The sequence below is a fragment of the Nerophis lumbriciformis genome, linkage group LG05 (assembly GCF_033978685.3).
Source record: "Nerophis lumbriciformis linkage group LG05, RoL_Nlum_v2.1, whole genome shotgun sequence".
NCBI classification, from domain to species: domain Eukaryota; kingdom Metazoa; phylum Chordata; class Actinopteri; order Syngnathiformes; family Syngnathidae; genus Nerophis; species Nerophis lumbriciformis.
In genome coordinates this window covers 42,585,865-42,600,571 of record NC_084552.2, presented here as the reverse complement: position 1 = coordinate 42,600,571, position 14,707 = coordinate 42,585,865, and the positions used below count along the sequence as shown (strand labels likewise).

At 41.4% G+C, this 14,707-nt stretch overlaps 2 protein-coding genes across 4 annotated transcripts; one reads left to right on the top strand and one right to left on the bottom strand.

The window, feature by feature from the left end:
• The first annotated feature begins 671 nt into the window (after positions 1-671).
• On the top strand, positions 672-7,941 carry LOC133605849 (low density lipoprotein receptor adapter protein 1). Its single transcript, XM_061959166.1, has 3 exons — positions 672-970; positions 2,683-3,378; positions 7,184-7,941. Exons 1-3 carry the CDS (start codon positions 955-957, stop codon positions 7,267-7,269), a joined length of 798 nt encoding a protein of 265 aa, XP_061815150.1. The 5' UTR covers positions 672-954; the 3' UTR covers positions 7,270-7,941.
• Positions 7,942-8,156: 215 nt separating this feature from the next.
• On the bottom strand, positions 8,157-14,127 carry LOC133605848 (uncharacterized). 3 transcript variants are annotated; one of them, XM_061959162.1, is made up of 8 exons: positions 13,986-14,127; positions 13,415-13,486; positions 13,275-13,346; positions 10,950-11,137; positions 8,938-8,992; positions 8,694-8,859; positions 8,435-8,632; positions 8,157-8,346 (listed from the first exon to the last, which is right to left on the bottom strand). In XM_061959162.1, exons 1-8 carry the CDS (start codon positions 14,016-14,018, stop codon positions 8,189-8,191), a joined length of 942 nt encoding a protein of 313 aa, XP_061815146.1. In that variant the 5' UTR covers positions 14,019-14,127; the 3' UTR covers positions 8,157-8,188. The 3 variants fall into 3 exon arrangements, with proteins under 3 accessions (XP_061815146.1, XP_061815147.1, XP_061815149.1); XM_061959163.1 differs by having other exon boundaries at positions 8,938-8,989; XM_061959165.1 differs by lacking the exon at positions 13,986-14,127 and adding an exon at positions 13,708-13,949.
• Between the last annotated feature and the right edge of the window lie 580 nt (positions 14,128-14,707).

Below are 14,707 nucleotides of genomic sequence, written 5' to 3'. Positions count from 1 at the left end.
ACATAAATCATGGTCCCAATACGGAAAAGCATTGCATCTAATAGAGAATGTCTCATTTGCACTCTAGTGGTGAAATCTATCAAAATTAGGGTGGTCCCAAAAAGGAGGGATTTTTCAAATGGACTGTGTCGGTTTTAAAAGTGCTCCCCCTCTGGCCATCATATGTAATAACAAGCCTGTGTAAGAAATAGAAATGCGCCCCATTTGGCCAAAATCAATAAAATTAAAATGTATATAGAGACATACTGTAATAACTTGAAGTAAATAATGAAGATTAAAAACCAATTACAAACAAAAAATGAAAACAAAACAAAAATTAACAAAAAGCTTACCTTTTATATAATTGCATAGTATGTATAGGTTATTAATGTTGTAAACACAAATCTTTATATATCTATAAAGGGTGGTTGTAAAGAGGCAGGCATTTTTTGGATGTCTCAAGAAGGTAACAAATACAAGAATGTGTGTGTGTGTGTGTGTGTGTGCCAGGGGTGTTATGTCTAAAATCATACAATCTTGTCACTTTGTAATTGTTTCACATCAATAAAAACAATTTCATGAATGGGAAAAGAACGCGTTGAGTCGTTGTGCAGGTTACAATGTACTGTAAAACACTAATCGTATAAATAATCGCTCTTACCACTCCACCTCCGGTCAATTTGGTATGGGCCCGCCCCTTTGACGTGGGCGCTCGTCCACGAAGGTCGAGCGCGCGCCCCCGCTGTTTAAAACAGTTGTGCGCGAGCCGACACGAGTACTGCCGGGATAGCATAGCCTAACACAACACAGTTTATCTTAACGTAGTTTAGCGTAGATGTTGCCTTTATCTGAGAAAATAAGACACAAACGAACACTTCTTTTTGTGAAAGTTGTTATTTTAGTCGTTTATGCTCGCGGTGTCTTCGCTCCAAGAAACTCCACGTTTCAGCTGAGACGTTCACGGACATCGCTTGCATGAGACTGTGGCCAGGTAGGAACAACGATGTCGGCCCTACAGAAGTGCCTCGCAAATACTGACAATTCCTACATTAACCTGCTCGCTTTTCTCACTCACGTCGCATATCACACGTCTGACTTTGCAGTGTTACCTGCTCTGCTTTGATGCCTAAATCGGCATTAAAACGTTTAAAAAAAAAGAACTTCTAATTAAGAAAAAAAGGTTTCTATGGTGTTTTGCACTGCGGAGAAACTACTTATTGTATTGTCAACACTGTTTGTTTCAAAGTGGATTAATGCAGTTTGACTTTCACAATAGTGTTCAGCTGCAATCCGTTTTGTGGTAATGTGTTTTAATTCACGCACTAGAAAAATAATCTAAATTATTGCATGAATTTGTACGTATTATTTGAAAAAATCTGTTGATATAGACTGAAAAGGTACACATCTGTAGTTTCATCGTTTTGGTTATAAAAAAATAGTCCTTCCACAAGGTAGGACTATTATTATTTTCATTATATTTTTACTAACCATTAACTCGCTCTAAAATGACAAGCCTATACTTAAGTAATTATTTTTGACAACTGAAAAAAAAACTTGTATGATTAGATAATATTAGAGTATGGAACATGTGCAATCACGTGTAGTACATTTTTCTGTCAAAATTGAACAAATGTTTAGCCAGAAAGTGCATTAATACATCCAGGCTCTGCAGGCTATATAAACAATGTAGTGGGCCACATTAAATGATGTACCAGGCCAGATCTGGCCGCTGGGCCTTGAGTTTGACACCTGTGACCTAAGATCACGTTTAGATTCGGCGGAATGATACGTAGGCAAATGGACTAGTATGTTAGGCGCAATGTTTGGCCGCATGATAACTGAGACGGTATATGCAAACTTTTGACGAGAAGATGAAACGTAGGACAACTGAGGTATGACTATATTACCGTGTGAGGAAAAAACACCTACATTCTTAATTAAACTGCATTTAGTGCTGTAAACATGTTATTGACGTTTGATCTAAGAATTTAAAGTAAATATTTTATTGTGTAATTGTCGCTCCAAGCAAGCCATCACAATAGCAGTTTCTATTCTATGCTTTTTGGGAAGCAGCATAACCAAAGCAGATTTTATTCAAACAAATATTACTAGTAAGACCTGTCAAAAGTTATGTTTACCTGCCAGCGCCCCCTAGTGTTTCAGTAGCACACAGCAAGCGCATTAGAGAGTGCATGTTAACGAGGGCGAAACTGTTTAGTTTCAAAACATAAACGTGCTGACACGTTCGCTTGTCCTTGCTAGACTTGATCTCACGTACTCCCAGTAGCATGCCATTGTTTGCACGCAGCATGTTTAAGGCTGCTTCCTGCATTAGGAGGGGGGGGTCGGCTAACAAAGGCCAGCACAGCGTTTGTTTCTGCACACTTCTGACGAGGTGATGTTGACAGAATGGATGACAAACACCAACACTTGCGACACAAAGGAGAAGAGGCGTCGCTGTGGTTCTTGTGTTGGTTCGTGAGACAATAGCAGCCTGCTGGTTGCATAAGTTTAACTTCTTAAAAAGTTATGTTAGCGCCTTTTTTTCTTCTTTGGTTAAGCAACGTGTTTGCACTTCAATACTGTTTGCCCTCAGCTTTACGAGGCGTCACCACAGTAAAACATGTCACGGCCTCCGTGCCTGCTACACAAATGACTTGTAGATCATTTAGTTTTTCCGCTGACGTCATCTTGTTGTTCCAGACAGAAGCAGTGGATGCAACAACGCTCCTTTTGTAGCAGAAAGCTGGAAGAGCGCTCGAGGCCTCACGAAGGACCAGCTGGCCGCAGGAAGTTGCAGCAAAGCCCACACTAGACCCACCATGTCCCTTGGAACGTTCCACCTCATGCAGACCCTGAAGAACTCTCCCGCCGCACTGCGTCGACGCTTCCGTCGCGATCGCACTGAGTCCCTGTCGCACGGCGACCCACTCTTTAAAGTCCACTACCTCGGCACGGAGAAGATTTTCTCTCTGGATCGGGAGCAGGCCCAGGACGCCATCGGCCGCTTGCTGGAAGGCGTGAACAACGGGAAGAAGCTGAGCAAAGATCACGCCTTGGTGGTGCGGCCCAGATACGTGGAGGTCAAAGAGCTGAGCACAGGACGGCAGCTCACCAAAACATACCTGCAGGACATCGCCTACTGCGCCGCCGACGCCGCCCGCCCTAACGTCTTCCTGTACATCTGCAAGCATCACGGCCAGCAGCTGCAGTGTCGCGTCTTCTGGTGCAGTCGGGCCGAGCGGGCGCGGGACATGACCGCCTGCCTGGCGCACTCCTTCCAGCAGGCGCTCAGTGACTGGCATAATGACAGCGAAGTGGGCGGGAATCATGCGGAGCAGTCGGCCAACTCTCCCGGAAACGCCAAGAGCTCCACGCTGCCCTCCAGTCTGGGAAAAGGTACGACATATCTAGTGGCGCCGCCATGTTTTGCTTTTTTTTTTTTTAACCTTCCTTTGGTGGGATAATGTGGGCCAGCACCTGGCATGATTCCACACACCCACTTAGCTTTGTCATAGAATGAGCGTACTGCTATTGCTTCTCACAGGTTATTAATGATAGACACAGACAACATTTATTAACACAATTTCTAATAGACTCCAAAAAATCCAAAAGTCGAAACTCACTCGCCTTTGACTGCATTCTTGTGTGTCTTAAATACCTGTCATTTAATTTATGCAATCGTTCTTCACATATTATTTTTGATAAGAGATTATCAATTACAGAACTGTAATACAAGGATGGAAAATATTGCAATAGACAAAACAGAGGTGTAATAAGTGTCTTCTGAATGGGCTCACTCCTCTCGCAACTAATTAATAACTAACCTAATACATCATAGAAATAAAACACCAACAAAAGTCAAAACCCACAGCACACTCGCTCGCTTTCTACTACATTTATTCCAAAAGTGGAAACTCAAAAGCATGCTGACCCGAGGCTACGTTTTTGTGCGTCATTTAATTCATGCAATCGATCCTCATTGGTTAAATTTGTAATACAAAAAAAAGGCTCAAAATATTAAAATAAGTATGCTAACTTGTGGCTACATTTGTGTTCAAAGTAAACATTTGCTATTTCATTGTGATCCTTCCTCTTGCGAGTAATTAATGACAGCTGCCACATTCCACTGTAGAAAAAAATCAAGTACTCTAAATTAGGGATGTCCGATAATGGCTTTTTTGCCGATACCCGATATTGTCCAACTCTTAATTACCGATACCGATTTATACAGTCGTGGAATTAACACATTATTATGCCTAATTTGGATAACCAGGTATGGTGAAGATAAGGTCCTTTTTAAAAATAAAATAAGATAAAATAAATTAATTTTCTTGAATAAAAAATAAAGTAAAACAATATCAAACAGTTACATAGAAACTAGTAATTAATGAAAATGAGTAAAATTAACTGTTAAAGGTTAGTACTATTAGTGGACCAGCAGCACGCACAATCATGTGTGCTTACGGACTGTATCCCTTGCAGACTGTATTGATATATATTGATATATAATGTAGGAACCAGAATATTACAGAAAGAAACAACCCTTTTCTGTGAATGAGTGGGAATGAGTGTAAATGGGGGAGGAAGGTTTTTTGGGTTGGTGCACTAATTGTAAGTGTATCTTGTTTTTTATGTTGATTTAATAAAAAAAAAAAAACGATACCGATAATTTCCGATATTACATTTTAAAGCATTTATCGGCCGATAATATCGACATCTCTACTCTAAATCAAGACTCAAAACAAAACAGTCAATAATCCACGAGGAGAGGGAATCGAACCCAAGTGTAGTCCAGTATGTATGGTGTGATGGAGTATGTTGAGTAGAGATGATGTTTGATGAGAAATTATCGAGTTCGAGCCCATTATCGAATCCTCTTATCGAACCAATTCCTTATCGATTCTCTTATCAAATTGTTGTATATGGAAAAAAACACAATATTTGGTTTAACAAAAGCTCACTTTTATTTTATGAAAAAAAAAAAAAAAGACTGTTATTACCCCCCTAAATAAAATAAAAAAATAAAAATATTGACTGTTGTTAACCAAAGTATATTAAGTGGGATTTTTCAGAAAAACAAATATATACAGTAACACAAAAACAACCTGTCTCTGTGATCACTGTAGATGTATAAATAATACTAGAGTGTTAAATAAAATCAGTCCCTTGGGCACAAAACTGACAAATAATACAGCTCTCCAAAAAGTGCACTTCTGCTGCTATTGGAACATCCTTCTGGGGTCCATCAGTGTGGCCTCCTCCAGGAATGACTGCACGTCCTTGTCCTGGAGGGAAAATGAGGGACAGGCACAGCATAGAATTAGGGGGGAAATTAGCTGAATGTGAAGATTGGGGTGTCTGTTATTAAGTCTTTAGCATTAGTATGTAGAATTAAATGATGGAATGGATTAAGTTATGACGTTAAACATATGATCCACTTTAAGAGGTTGTTCAAATTAATAGTGCTTACAAAGTACAAAGAAGAATTATGAGAAATACTTTCAACCTTATTGAAAATAAAATATTCTTCATCTCAGTATATTAATGACAGAATTAATTAATTACATATTGCAAAACTGTTGTATATACTAATTCACAGATGTTATTTTATTATAAAAAGGTCAGTAAATGATGTATATATTTGTAAATGCTCTGAAGTGGGAAAGGGGTAGGATTAAATAAGCTTTACTTCTTTCTACTCCTTTTCAGACATGATGTAAAGTGAAATGATATGAAACTGTGATGTGTTATGCTGTAAGTGTGTTCATGCACGAAATAAACTAAAGAAAGAAATAAAGCACTAGTTTATTAGACAGACCTGCAAACTCTGGAGTGGTGTAGGCTACAAGATAACGTTATCAGACACATACAAAAAGGCTAACGTGAACCACTGACGATGCTTAGGTAACGTTAGTCTAGCTAACATTACTGCAGTCCTGGTTTACATAAGAGGTAACCTTATTTTAGCCTAAAGGCTACGAGTGAGCATATATGGAAATTAACCGGCAACAGTTAACGTTAGTTACTCACCAGCACTCTCACTGGAATCGGCGCTGCAGCTCGAAGTAGAGAGGAGCGTGCTTCGTCATCTCTGTCGCTGCTTCTCCACGACACCTTTCTCTAACATTCAGGTTATGTACGGCCTGAACATGTTTCATCATGCTTGTGCTTCCCCCCCTTACATGAGAGCAAAGCAATAATTGCAGATGGCCGTTTCCTTGTCGTATTTTTTTGTAAAATTAAGCCATGCCTTGAGGCGTTTTTTCTGGCTGCTTTTTTTTTTTTTTTTTTTTTTAAACCTTTATTTATAAATTTAAATTACAAACAGACGAGAAACAAAAACAATACCGAACAGTACAAAACAGTGCCAGGGGGTTGTAAATTCAAAGTAACTAAAATAGAATACAAAAAAGCATATATATATAATAAACCTTATTGCTGCTTCTGTATCTGCTGCCTAATGACTGAGCTACGTCATTTTCTGGGACGTGCCACAGGGCATTTCCTGTGCGACGGGATTCGTTCCCAGGGATTCGAATAAAGAACCAACTCTTTTTCTTTACTATAGTGGCCTCGATAACGGGAACCGGTTCTCAAAAAGGGAATTGAGTCCATGGTATCGGTTCTTTTCTTATCAAACAACTGGGAGACCCGGTTTCGAACATCATCCCTAATGTTGAGTACATGTAAAACCTTTCCCACAATGAAACCTTGATTAAAAAATACACCAGCTGGGTATTTACTGCTTTTGAGAAATAAAAAAGGCACTCATGCCTCATAGCTGATTGTCTTTATGTTCATATACAACAAACAAAAATATGATCAATAAACTTACTCCATCGTGCATCCGATACAATGACCAAAAACTACAAAAATGCAGATTGTTTTCAATTAGTAATTAATAGAAGACAAATTGGCAGTAGATAACATTTTGTTTCCGCAAAATGATACGTAGGCAAACAGACTAATTTGTTGAGCCATCGTGCATCTCCCAAAAAATAATGCAGCTTGAAGTGCTGACTTTGCCAGCTTGGGTATTGTCGCTACATTTACACAATCCATGAACAAACACACTTTATAAACACACACACTATATAAATACACAAACTGTAAAGGTGTTGAAGTAAGAAGACATCCATGAGTCAACAAGCTTCCTCACTCCAAACATAACTTGACCAACTGTCTCTTTTTTTCCTTTAAGTTCACTGGAAGCAAAGAGGTTCTGTGTCCCGCAGCCCCCTCAGAGGCATCACCAGGAGAGGGTCTGCCTCGGACAGCTGGAGCTGATCCCCTGCAACGACTGTAGATCTACTGTGACTATCTGGACTGAGGACTGGTGCTTTCTTCTCTGCTGCATTTTTAAGGCGTTAAAGAGAAGGTTGGCTTGAAGCTTGAAGACCAAAAACCACAAAACGACGAAAAAGTCCTCTTTTATTATTATTTTTTTTACCTTCGTCAGCACTTTTGAAAAATGATTTTTTTAATTAATCATTACCATTTTAACTTTTTTTTCCCTTCGTTTTTTATTTATTTTTTATACACGACATGCACCCCACCCCCACATCCCTGCCTTCCTCAGCTTAGAGAGCCGCCCAGCCGTGACTTGCTGCTTTGTTTATCACGGAAACACTGAGAACGTTGTGTCCCATCAAGAGAGCCTCTTCTTGGAATGTGCGGCTGTGCACCTGCATTCCTCTCCAAAAGCCTCGCTCTCTTCTGGGTTTAACCGCTCTTCTCGTGTTCACTCGAGGCCGTAAGCACCACTTTAACTCGTTACAAAGCAGATCATCTTCAACTTTACTAATGCCCATCTTAAGTTATAAACGGAAAGGTGCCATTTTTGTGCCCACTAAGTGTTCATGTGATGTATTTTAAGAAAGAAGGGACTCCAGTGCCTGCTTTGTCAGTCTGTTTTTTTAAATGTAGTTATGTACATATTTAATTAAATATCTTTTTATACTTGTTGTTTTTTCCAAGGGTCTTCACGTGCTCTCTAAAGCGTTCACCAAGTCAAATGTTTAACTTTGAATGAGCATATTTCCATGACTGACTTCCAATGTTATATTTGGCCTGAAGTAAGTTTGTGTGTGTTAAGGACAAAAATGTTCTTAAAAGGTCCTGGCGGCAGTCATGTGACATGTTTCCCAGGGATGTCTGGTTAAAATAGCATGTCAACAAGGTGCATGTTTTTTTATTCAAGGTGCCTTCACTGACAGGACAAAACATTTTTTAATGTATTTTGGTCTTCTGCAGAAGAGTGGTGATCAGTGGGCGTGTTCACCAACCTGCTGTTCTTCTTCAGCCTCTGCACCTCCAGCAGGGTGTGGAAGTGCACACACCTCAGAGACTTCAGCTCCTCCACCACTGCCAGGAGACAGAAAATACATTTTAGCTAAACAGCACCGCCTTGTGGCTCCAGTAGAAACCACAAATGGCAATGTTGACTACTCACCTTTGTCATAGTGCAACTCGTCACGGTTCCCGTAGACGACATAGGTCTCCAGGAAGTTGAGGAGCGCCCCCGTGACCAGGAAGCGCTCGGGCGCAGGAAGACTTTGGATGTAGCGCATGTCCAAGGCGAAGGGGTTGGAGGGGAAGGGGACGGTGCAGAGACACACCAGCTCGCTGACCACGTCCCACACACGGACACCTTCGAGACACAAGACGTGTGACGACATAGATCATCTGAGCCCGCGTCGCACGCGTCTTACCGCCGGCCTGCCAGTCTGTGATGGACTTGAGCTTGACGGGCGTGTCTCTAACCATGGAGTCGCTGCCGCCGATACTAACCAGCCGCTCGTGGTTGGAGCGTATCCAGGCGTGAGGACGGCCGTACTTCACGTAGCCCGCCAGCAGGAAGAGCGTGCAGTTCACTTCCTGCAGAGGAAACACGCTGCTTCTTCACACCTATTTCACTGAAGACGAAAACAAAGTGTCTTTTTTTTGTCTTCTTACAGGCTCTGCTATCTCTTCTTCACTGGGGGAGGCTGGCAGGAGGTGCTCCTCACTGCTGGAGACAAAAAAAAATGTCACATCCCTGCTTCCCTCAGGCCCCGTTAACACTAAGCCAGATAAGGTTATCCAGGGTAAATCCCACCTAACCTTATCCTTGTCCACACACAAGAAAGTCACAGTTTAAGACCCCCTCCGTCCGCCGGTGCGATGCGACCTAGTACGCATGCGTGGAAAATGGCACGTCATAGTCACATCCAGTGTTGCTTTGTGTGCAAGTTCTTAAATTTAACTTATCTGAACAATATCCAGTGTTGTGGTATTTAAATTAACTGGAATCCAGTGTATCTATTGTAGTGAATCACAACTGAGCCATCATAAATTAATCACATTTTTATTAGACACGTAAACAATGTGATAATGAACATTTTACATCAATCAAACTAGGGATCTAGATATCTGGTCAGGACACTCCTCACTCGTTTGCCTTCACCTTCATTGTCCATTTCTTTTTGGTGACTTTATATACTCTGGACCTAGACGTTGAGTCCGCGACATACATGGCGGACAATAACTGATACAATCTGCTTTGATAGTCCAAAAGCATTCGCCGTTTTCCGTAGTTTTCCCTCGACGGCCAGGTAATACAAAGCACACGCTACCTTTTTTATCACATCCACGGGAGCTCGCATTTTCGTTGTCTCTCCTTCGACAAATGGACAAAGTTTTTCGGAAGATCACAGCTGACATTGGAAAGTTGTCTTGCCGTCTGAGAAGTGTTGTATCCGAAATAGCTGCAATCACTTTCTCTTAAGGTATTCATGTGTGATTTCCACAAGTGTCTGTACATGTAGAAGAAGAAACACGGGCATGTCTGGATGGCTTGCCTTCATATTTCCAGTGGATAGCTACGAGTTACGAAACCGATTTATAATGAAGCTGGCTGTGGCGCGTTCTTTCTTACGTCATTTCCTGTGTGGGGCGCGGTCTTTCTGACGTCACTTCCTTTCCGAACTCACTTTGTAAACGACCAATGAGTCCATACAAAGCTAAGTGCTGGAGATTCAAGAAATAAACGGCGCACTTACCCGTGTAAAAAAATTGTCCGAGGAGGGGGACCTTGAACGATGGTTTAGTGTGGCTGAAACGGGGCTTAAGCTAAATAATTATTAGTTTAAGGGGTTAAACGACTTAGTGAAGACATGGCCTCAATCAGGTTCTGTCAGCCCGTGTGCATGTTTGAATGTGTCCACAGTAATGATTGTGTGTCACTATCCAATATTGGCGTGTCTCAATTGGATGTTTTATATCAGGGGTGTCAAACTAATTTTAGATCGGGGGCAACATGGAGAAAAATCTACTCCCAAGTGGGCCGGACTGGTAAAATCACGACACGATAACTTAGAAATAAAGACAACTTCGATCAGATTGTTGTCTTTCTTTAAAAATAGAACAAACACATTCTGAAAATGTACAAATCAAAATGTTTTTTTTTTTTTACACCTACATGTTGCAGTTAATAGTATTCTATCTTTATTTGTTGTTATTTATACTTTCTGAATAAATTATGTGATAATGTTTATCAGTCAACTCGTTGGTGTTCATTTTCAATCCATCAAGATTAAAAAAATATCAAAATCAAATTACAGATGTTATTCATGTAGTTTGCTCATTTTTCCCGACTGATGCACTAACATTTAATTTTTTTTTACATATGTAGCATTATCTACAAAGATACAAATAATTGCTATTGCGACATCTAGTGGACACATCTAGAACAGTTTCTTTCATTCAAAAATTTCGGCTGATTTTTATACTTAGCAAACTCATCCCGCGGGCTGGATAAAACCTGTTCGCGGGCCTGATCCGGCCTACAGGCCGTACGTTTGACACCCCTGCTTTATATAAAGCCATGAGCATGTCTGCAATTGTTGAGGGTGTGCCAAAATTACATGAGGGCGTGGCAAAATTGGATATGAGCGTGTCAGAGGTGTGCAGTGGTGTGTTGCGTTCACCTGTCGACGTGTTTGTGCGTCTTGGCATGGGTTGGATGGGCAGCCGGTGGACCCTCAGGCCCGCCAGGCAGCGGGGAAGCTGCTTGACTGGCCAGGCTGAGGGAGCTGCTGCTGGTTGAATCAGCGCTGCTGCTTGAGCTGCCGCTGGAGGAAGCTCTGGACACGGCGAAGCCAGGGGAACGCCAACCCTGAAGGACAGCGCTAATGTTATGTGGCACCGACATCATTCACTACTTTTAAATCTGTGTTTTTTCTGAGCTAAATATAGATGATTAAAAGGATGCGCACTACTCACTACCTTCTTTCTACAGTAGTACCTCAACTTGGGTGCTTAATTGGTTCTGTGACACACCTCTTAACTCAAAACACTTGTACCTCATCTCACTGTCCCTTTATTTAAACTGTCCACCATGGGTGCCCAAGCTTTCAGCCGCTCTGCCCCACATCATTGGAACTCTTTACCACCAGACCTTCGTAACTTAGATTCAATATCCCTCTTCAAATCAAGACTCAAAACACACCTATTCCTGACTGCCTATTCATTGTAATCATCTTTTCTTCTCTATCTTTGTTGTTGTTGTTGTTTTTTTTTATCCAATTTGATTTTATTGTTGTGATTTTGTACGGTGTCCTTGAGTGCCAAGAAAGGCGCCTTATAAATAAAATGTATTATTATTATTATTATTACCTCAAATCAACGTCCATCCATCCATCCATTTTCTACCGCGTATTCCCTTCAGGGTCGCGGGGGGCGCTGGAGCCTATCTCAGCTACAATCGGGCAGAAGGCGAGGTACACCCTGGACAAGTCGCCACCTCTCAAATCAACGTCTCCATTGATATTCATTTGAATGTTTGCCCCCCAAAACAGCACAATTTAACATGTAACATGCCTTTTACAAAGAAAAACAGACATTTAGATAATAAATATTGTATAAAAACAAGGGCTGTCAACGTTAAAATTATAGTTGGCACAAAATGCTGCTGCTAAACTTTAGACAAAGACAAGAAAGTTTGATCATATTACACCTGTACTGGCACACCTGCACTGGCTTCCTGTGCACTTAAGATGCGACTACCGTATTTTTCGGACTATAAGTCGCAGTTTTTTTCATAGTTTGGCCGGGCTCCAGTGCGACTTATATATGTTTTTTTCCTTCTTTATTATGCATTTTCAGCAGGTGCGACTTATACTCCGGTGCGACTGATACTCCGAAAAATTTGGTACTTTACTTTTTACTACTTACGTATAAAATACTAAACAGTCTACCTCCATCCTATCTTGCTGATTGTATTGTACCATCAAGAAATCTGCATTCAAAGAACTCCGGCTTATTAGTGATTCCCAAGCCCAAAAAAAGTCTGCGAACTTTAGAGCGTTTTCTATTCGGGCTCCAGTACTCTGGAATGCCCTACTGGTAACAGTTAGAGATGCTACCTCAGTAGAAGCTTTTATCTCCCATCTTAAAACTCATTTCGCCTTTAATTAGACCCCTTTTTAGACCAGTTGATCTGCCGTCTCTCTTTGCTGCTCTGCCCCCTTCTCCTGCATGGAGAGGTTATCAGGCGACCATGGATCAGCCTCCACGGATGATGCACTAGCTGTTTCAAGTCGGGACCCAAGGTGGACCACTCCTCAGTGCATCAGTTGGAAAAACAAAAGGTATGCCAATCTTTAGCCATAAGGCATTGCTAGCGCATACCTGACCAGGGCTCAAAAAATCTGCAGAGACTCCTCCCACCCCCACCAAGGACTGTTTTCACTGCTGGACTCTAGAAAGAGGTTCCGCAGCCTTCGAAGCAGAACCTCCAGGTTCTGTAACAGCTTCTTCCCTCAGGCCGTAAGACTCTTGAACGCATCATAATAATCCCCTCAATTCCCCCCAAAAATGAATTAACTCGCTGGAATACAAAGACAATATAACATACATACATAAACGTGGATGCATATGCAAAAGTGCAATATATTTATCTGTACAGTAATCTATTTATTTATATCTGCACCTTATTGCTTTTTTATCCTGCACTACCATGAGCGAATGCAACAAAATTTCGTTCTTCTCTGTACTGTAAAGTTCAAATTTGAATGACAATAAAAAGGAAGCCTAAGTCTAAATAAGACCAGACGTTTTGGCCGCATCGTACAGGATTCACTGTAATATTTGCTAATGGCGGTGATGCTTGTACCTGACATTTTTGCTTACAATCTAAAGCATAACAATGAGCTGAGAGACAGCTCTTACCTCAAAACACTCTAAGTTGAGTATACTGCATCTGCATTCATATGCACAATACAGTTCTCTTAAAATGAAAATATTCGACTGACCAGATCTTCATTGACAACAGTCAGCAGCAGCTCCTCCTTCCCTCTCAGCCAAGGCTGGAAATACTTAAACCCCTAAACAGGCAAGAACACGTCAAGCTCGACCATTTTCTATCTTTGACGCATATTTGCTGAGGTCACACCTGCAATGAGCCCAGCAAAGCCAGATCAGACAAAAAGTGCTGCAGCTTCCTCCTCTGTTCCCTCTCTCGTTTCTGCAAACACACATTAAAAAGCAAATAAATACAAATACAAGCTACTGTGCAGCTCGTATCCTAGCAACAGGAGCAACGCCTAGCTACTTAACAGCATCCCCGTACGGTAATACACACATTTGATGCTGCGAGTTAGTAACACGAGCATGCTTCAAATGTTGAATTATAACACCATTTTAGGAGACAATCGTTACAATTCAACACAGTAAAAAACGACTTACGCTGACGCTGATCATAGTGAGAGGAAATAACGACCTTCTGCAGCGCACTCATGAACACGTTACCAAAATACACCTAAAAAAATGTAAATGTGTATTTTAATGCTTCATGGCTTCAGTTCAACAGCTGTTTTGTCGTTGTTGTTGGGTGTTGTCCTCTATTGGCTTATCTAGGCTGTTTCTATTTGCGCACGTACACTTGAAGTGTGTGACAGTGAAGTGCTGTCCCAAATCATCACCGTACTTGTGTACTAACCGGAAATGACGATGGGAATAATTACCACTTTCTCTTCTTCTTGCTCTTTATGGTGCATATGTATGTCACTCGACACTTTCCCGTACTTACACTTTAGTATGTATACTAATAGTACACTGCGTAATTAGTTACTCAAGGCGCGAATTTTCAAAGAAATGAAGGCGCGTCCATGGCGTACTTACCGGAAATGCAGCAGGTGTTGTCCTGGGACCAGTGCTCCCTACCACTAGGGGCGCTAATGAAACTGGTCGCGACCAGTGGCACAGGTGGGGTGAATGGGTTTACTATTCCCCTCTTTTCTGGACATTTTGGCCGCTCTAGTAGCAGGATACATGTCAGAGATCATACTATATTGCCTCTACTGCACACTACATCACCATTACTGGGATTATGTGTTATTATTGTTGAAGTTGCTATCTGACAGAGACCAGTGGTGCATACCGGCGTCTTCTTCGTCTCTTGCTTTCTTAGTCGCTCCGCTTCTTACGTGGATAATATGGCGACTAATCCCGATTGTGGCTGAGATAGGCTCCAGCGCCCCCCGCGACCCCGAAGGGAATAAGCGGTAGGAAATGGATGGATGGATGGATAATTTAAATTTGTTTCTAGTATTACAATTTGGATGGTAAGTGTCATTTGGGGAGTGTTGAGCGCAACATTCGGGCACTGGCGTGCACTGCATTTTGCCGTACTTCTCTGTACTCAAGCACTCAAAATACTTTTTTAAAATGTTTTATTATTCAACAA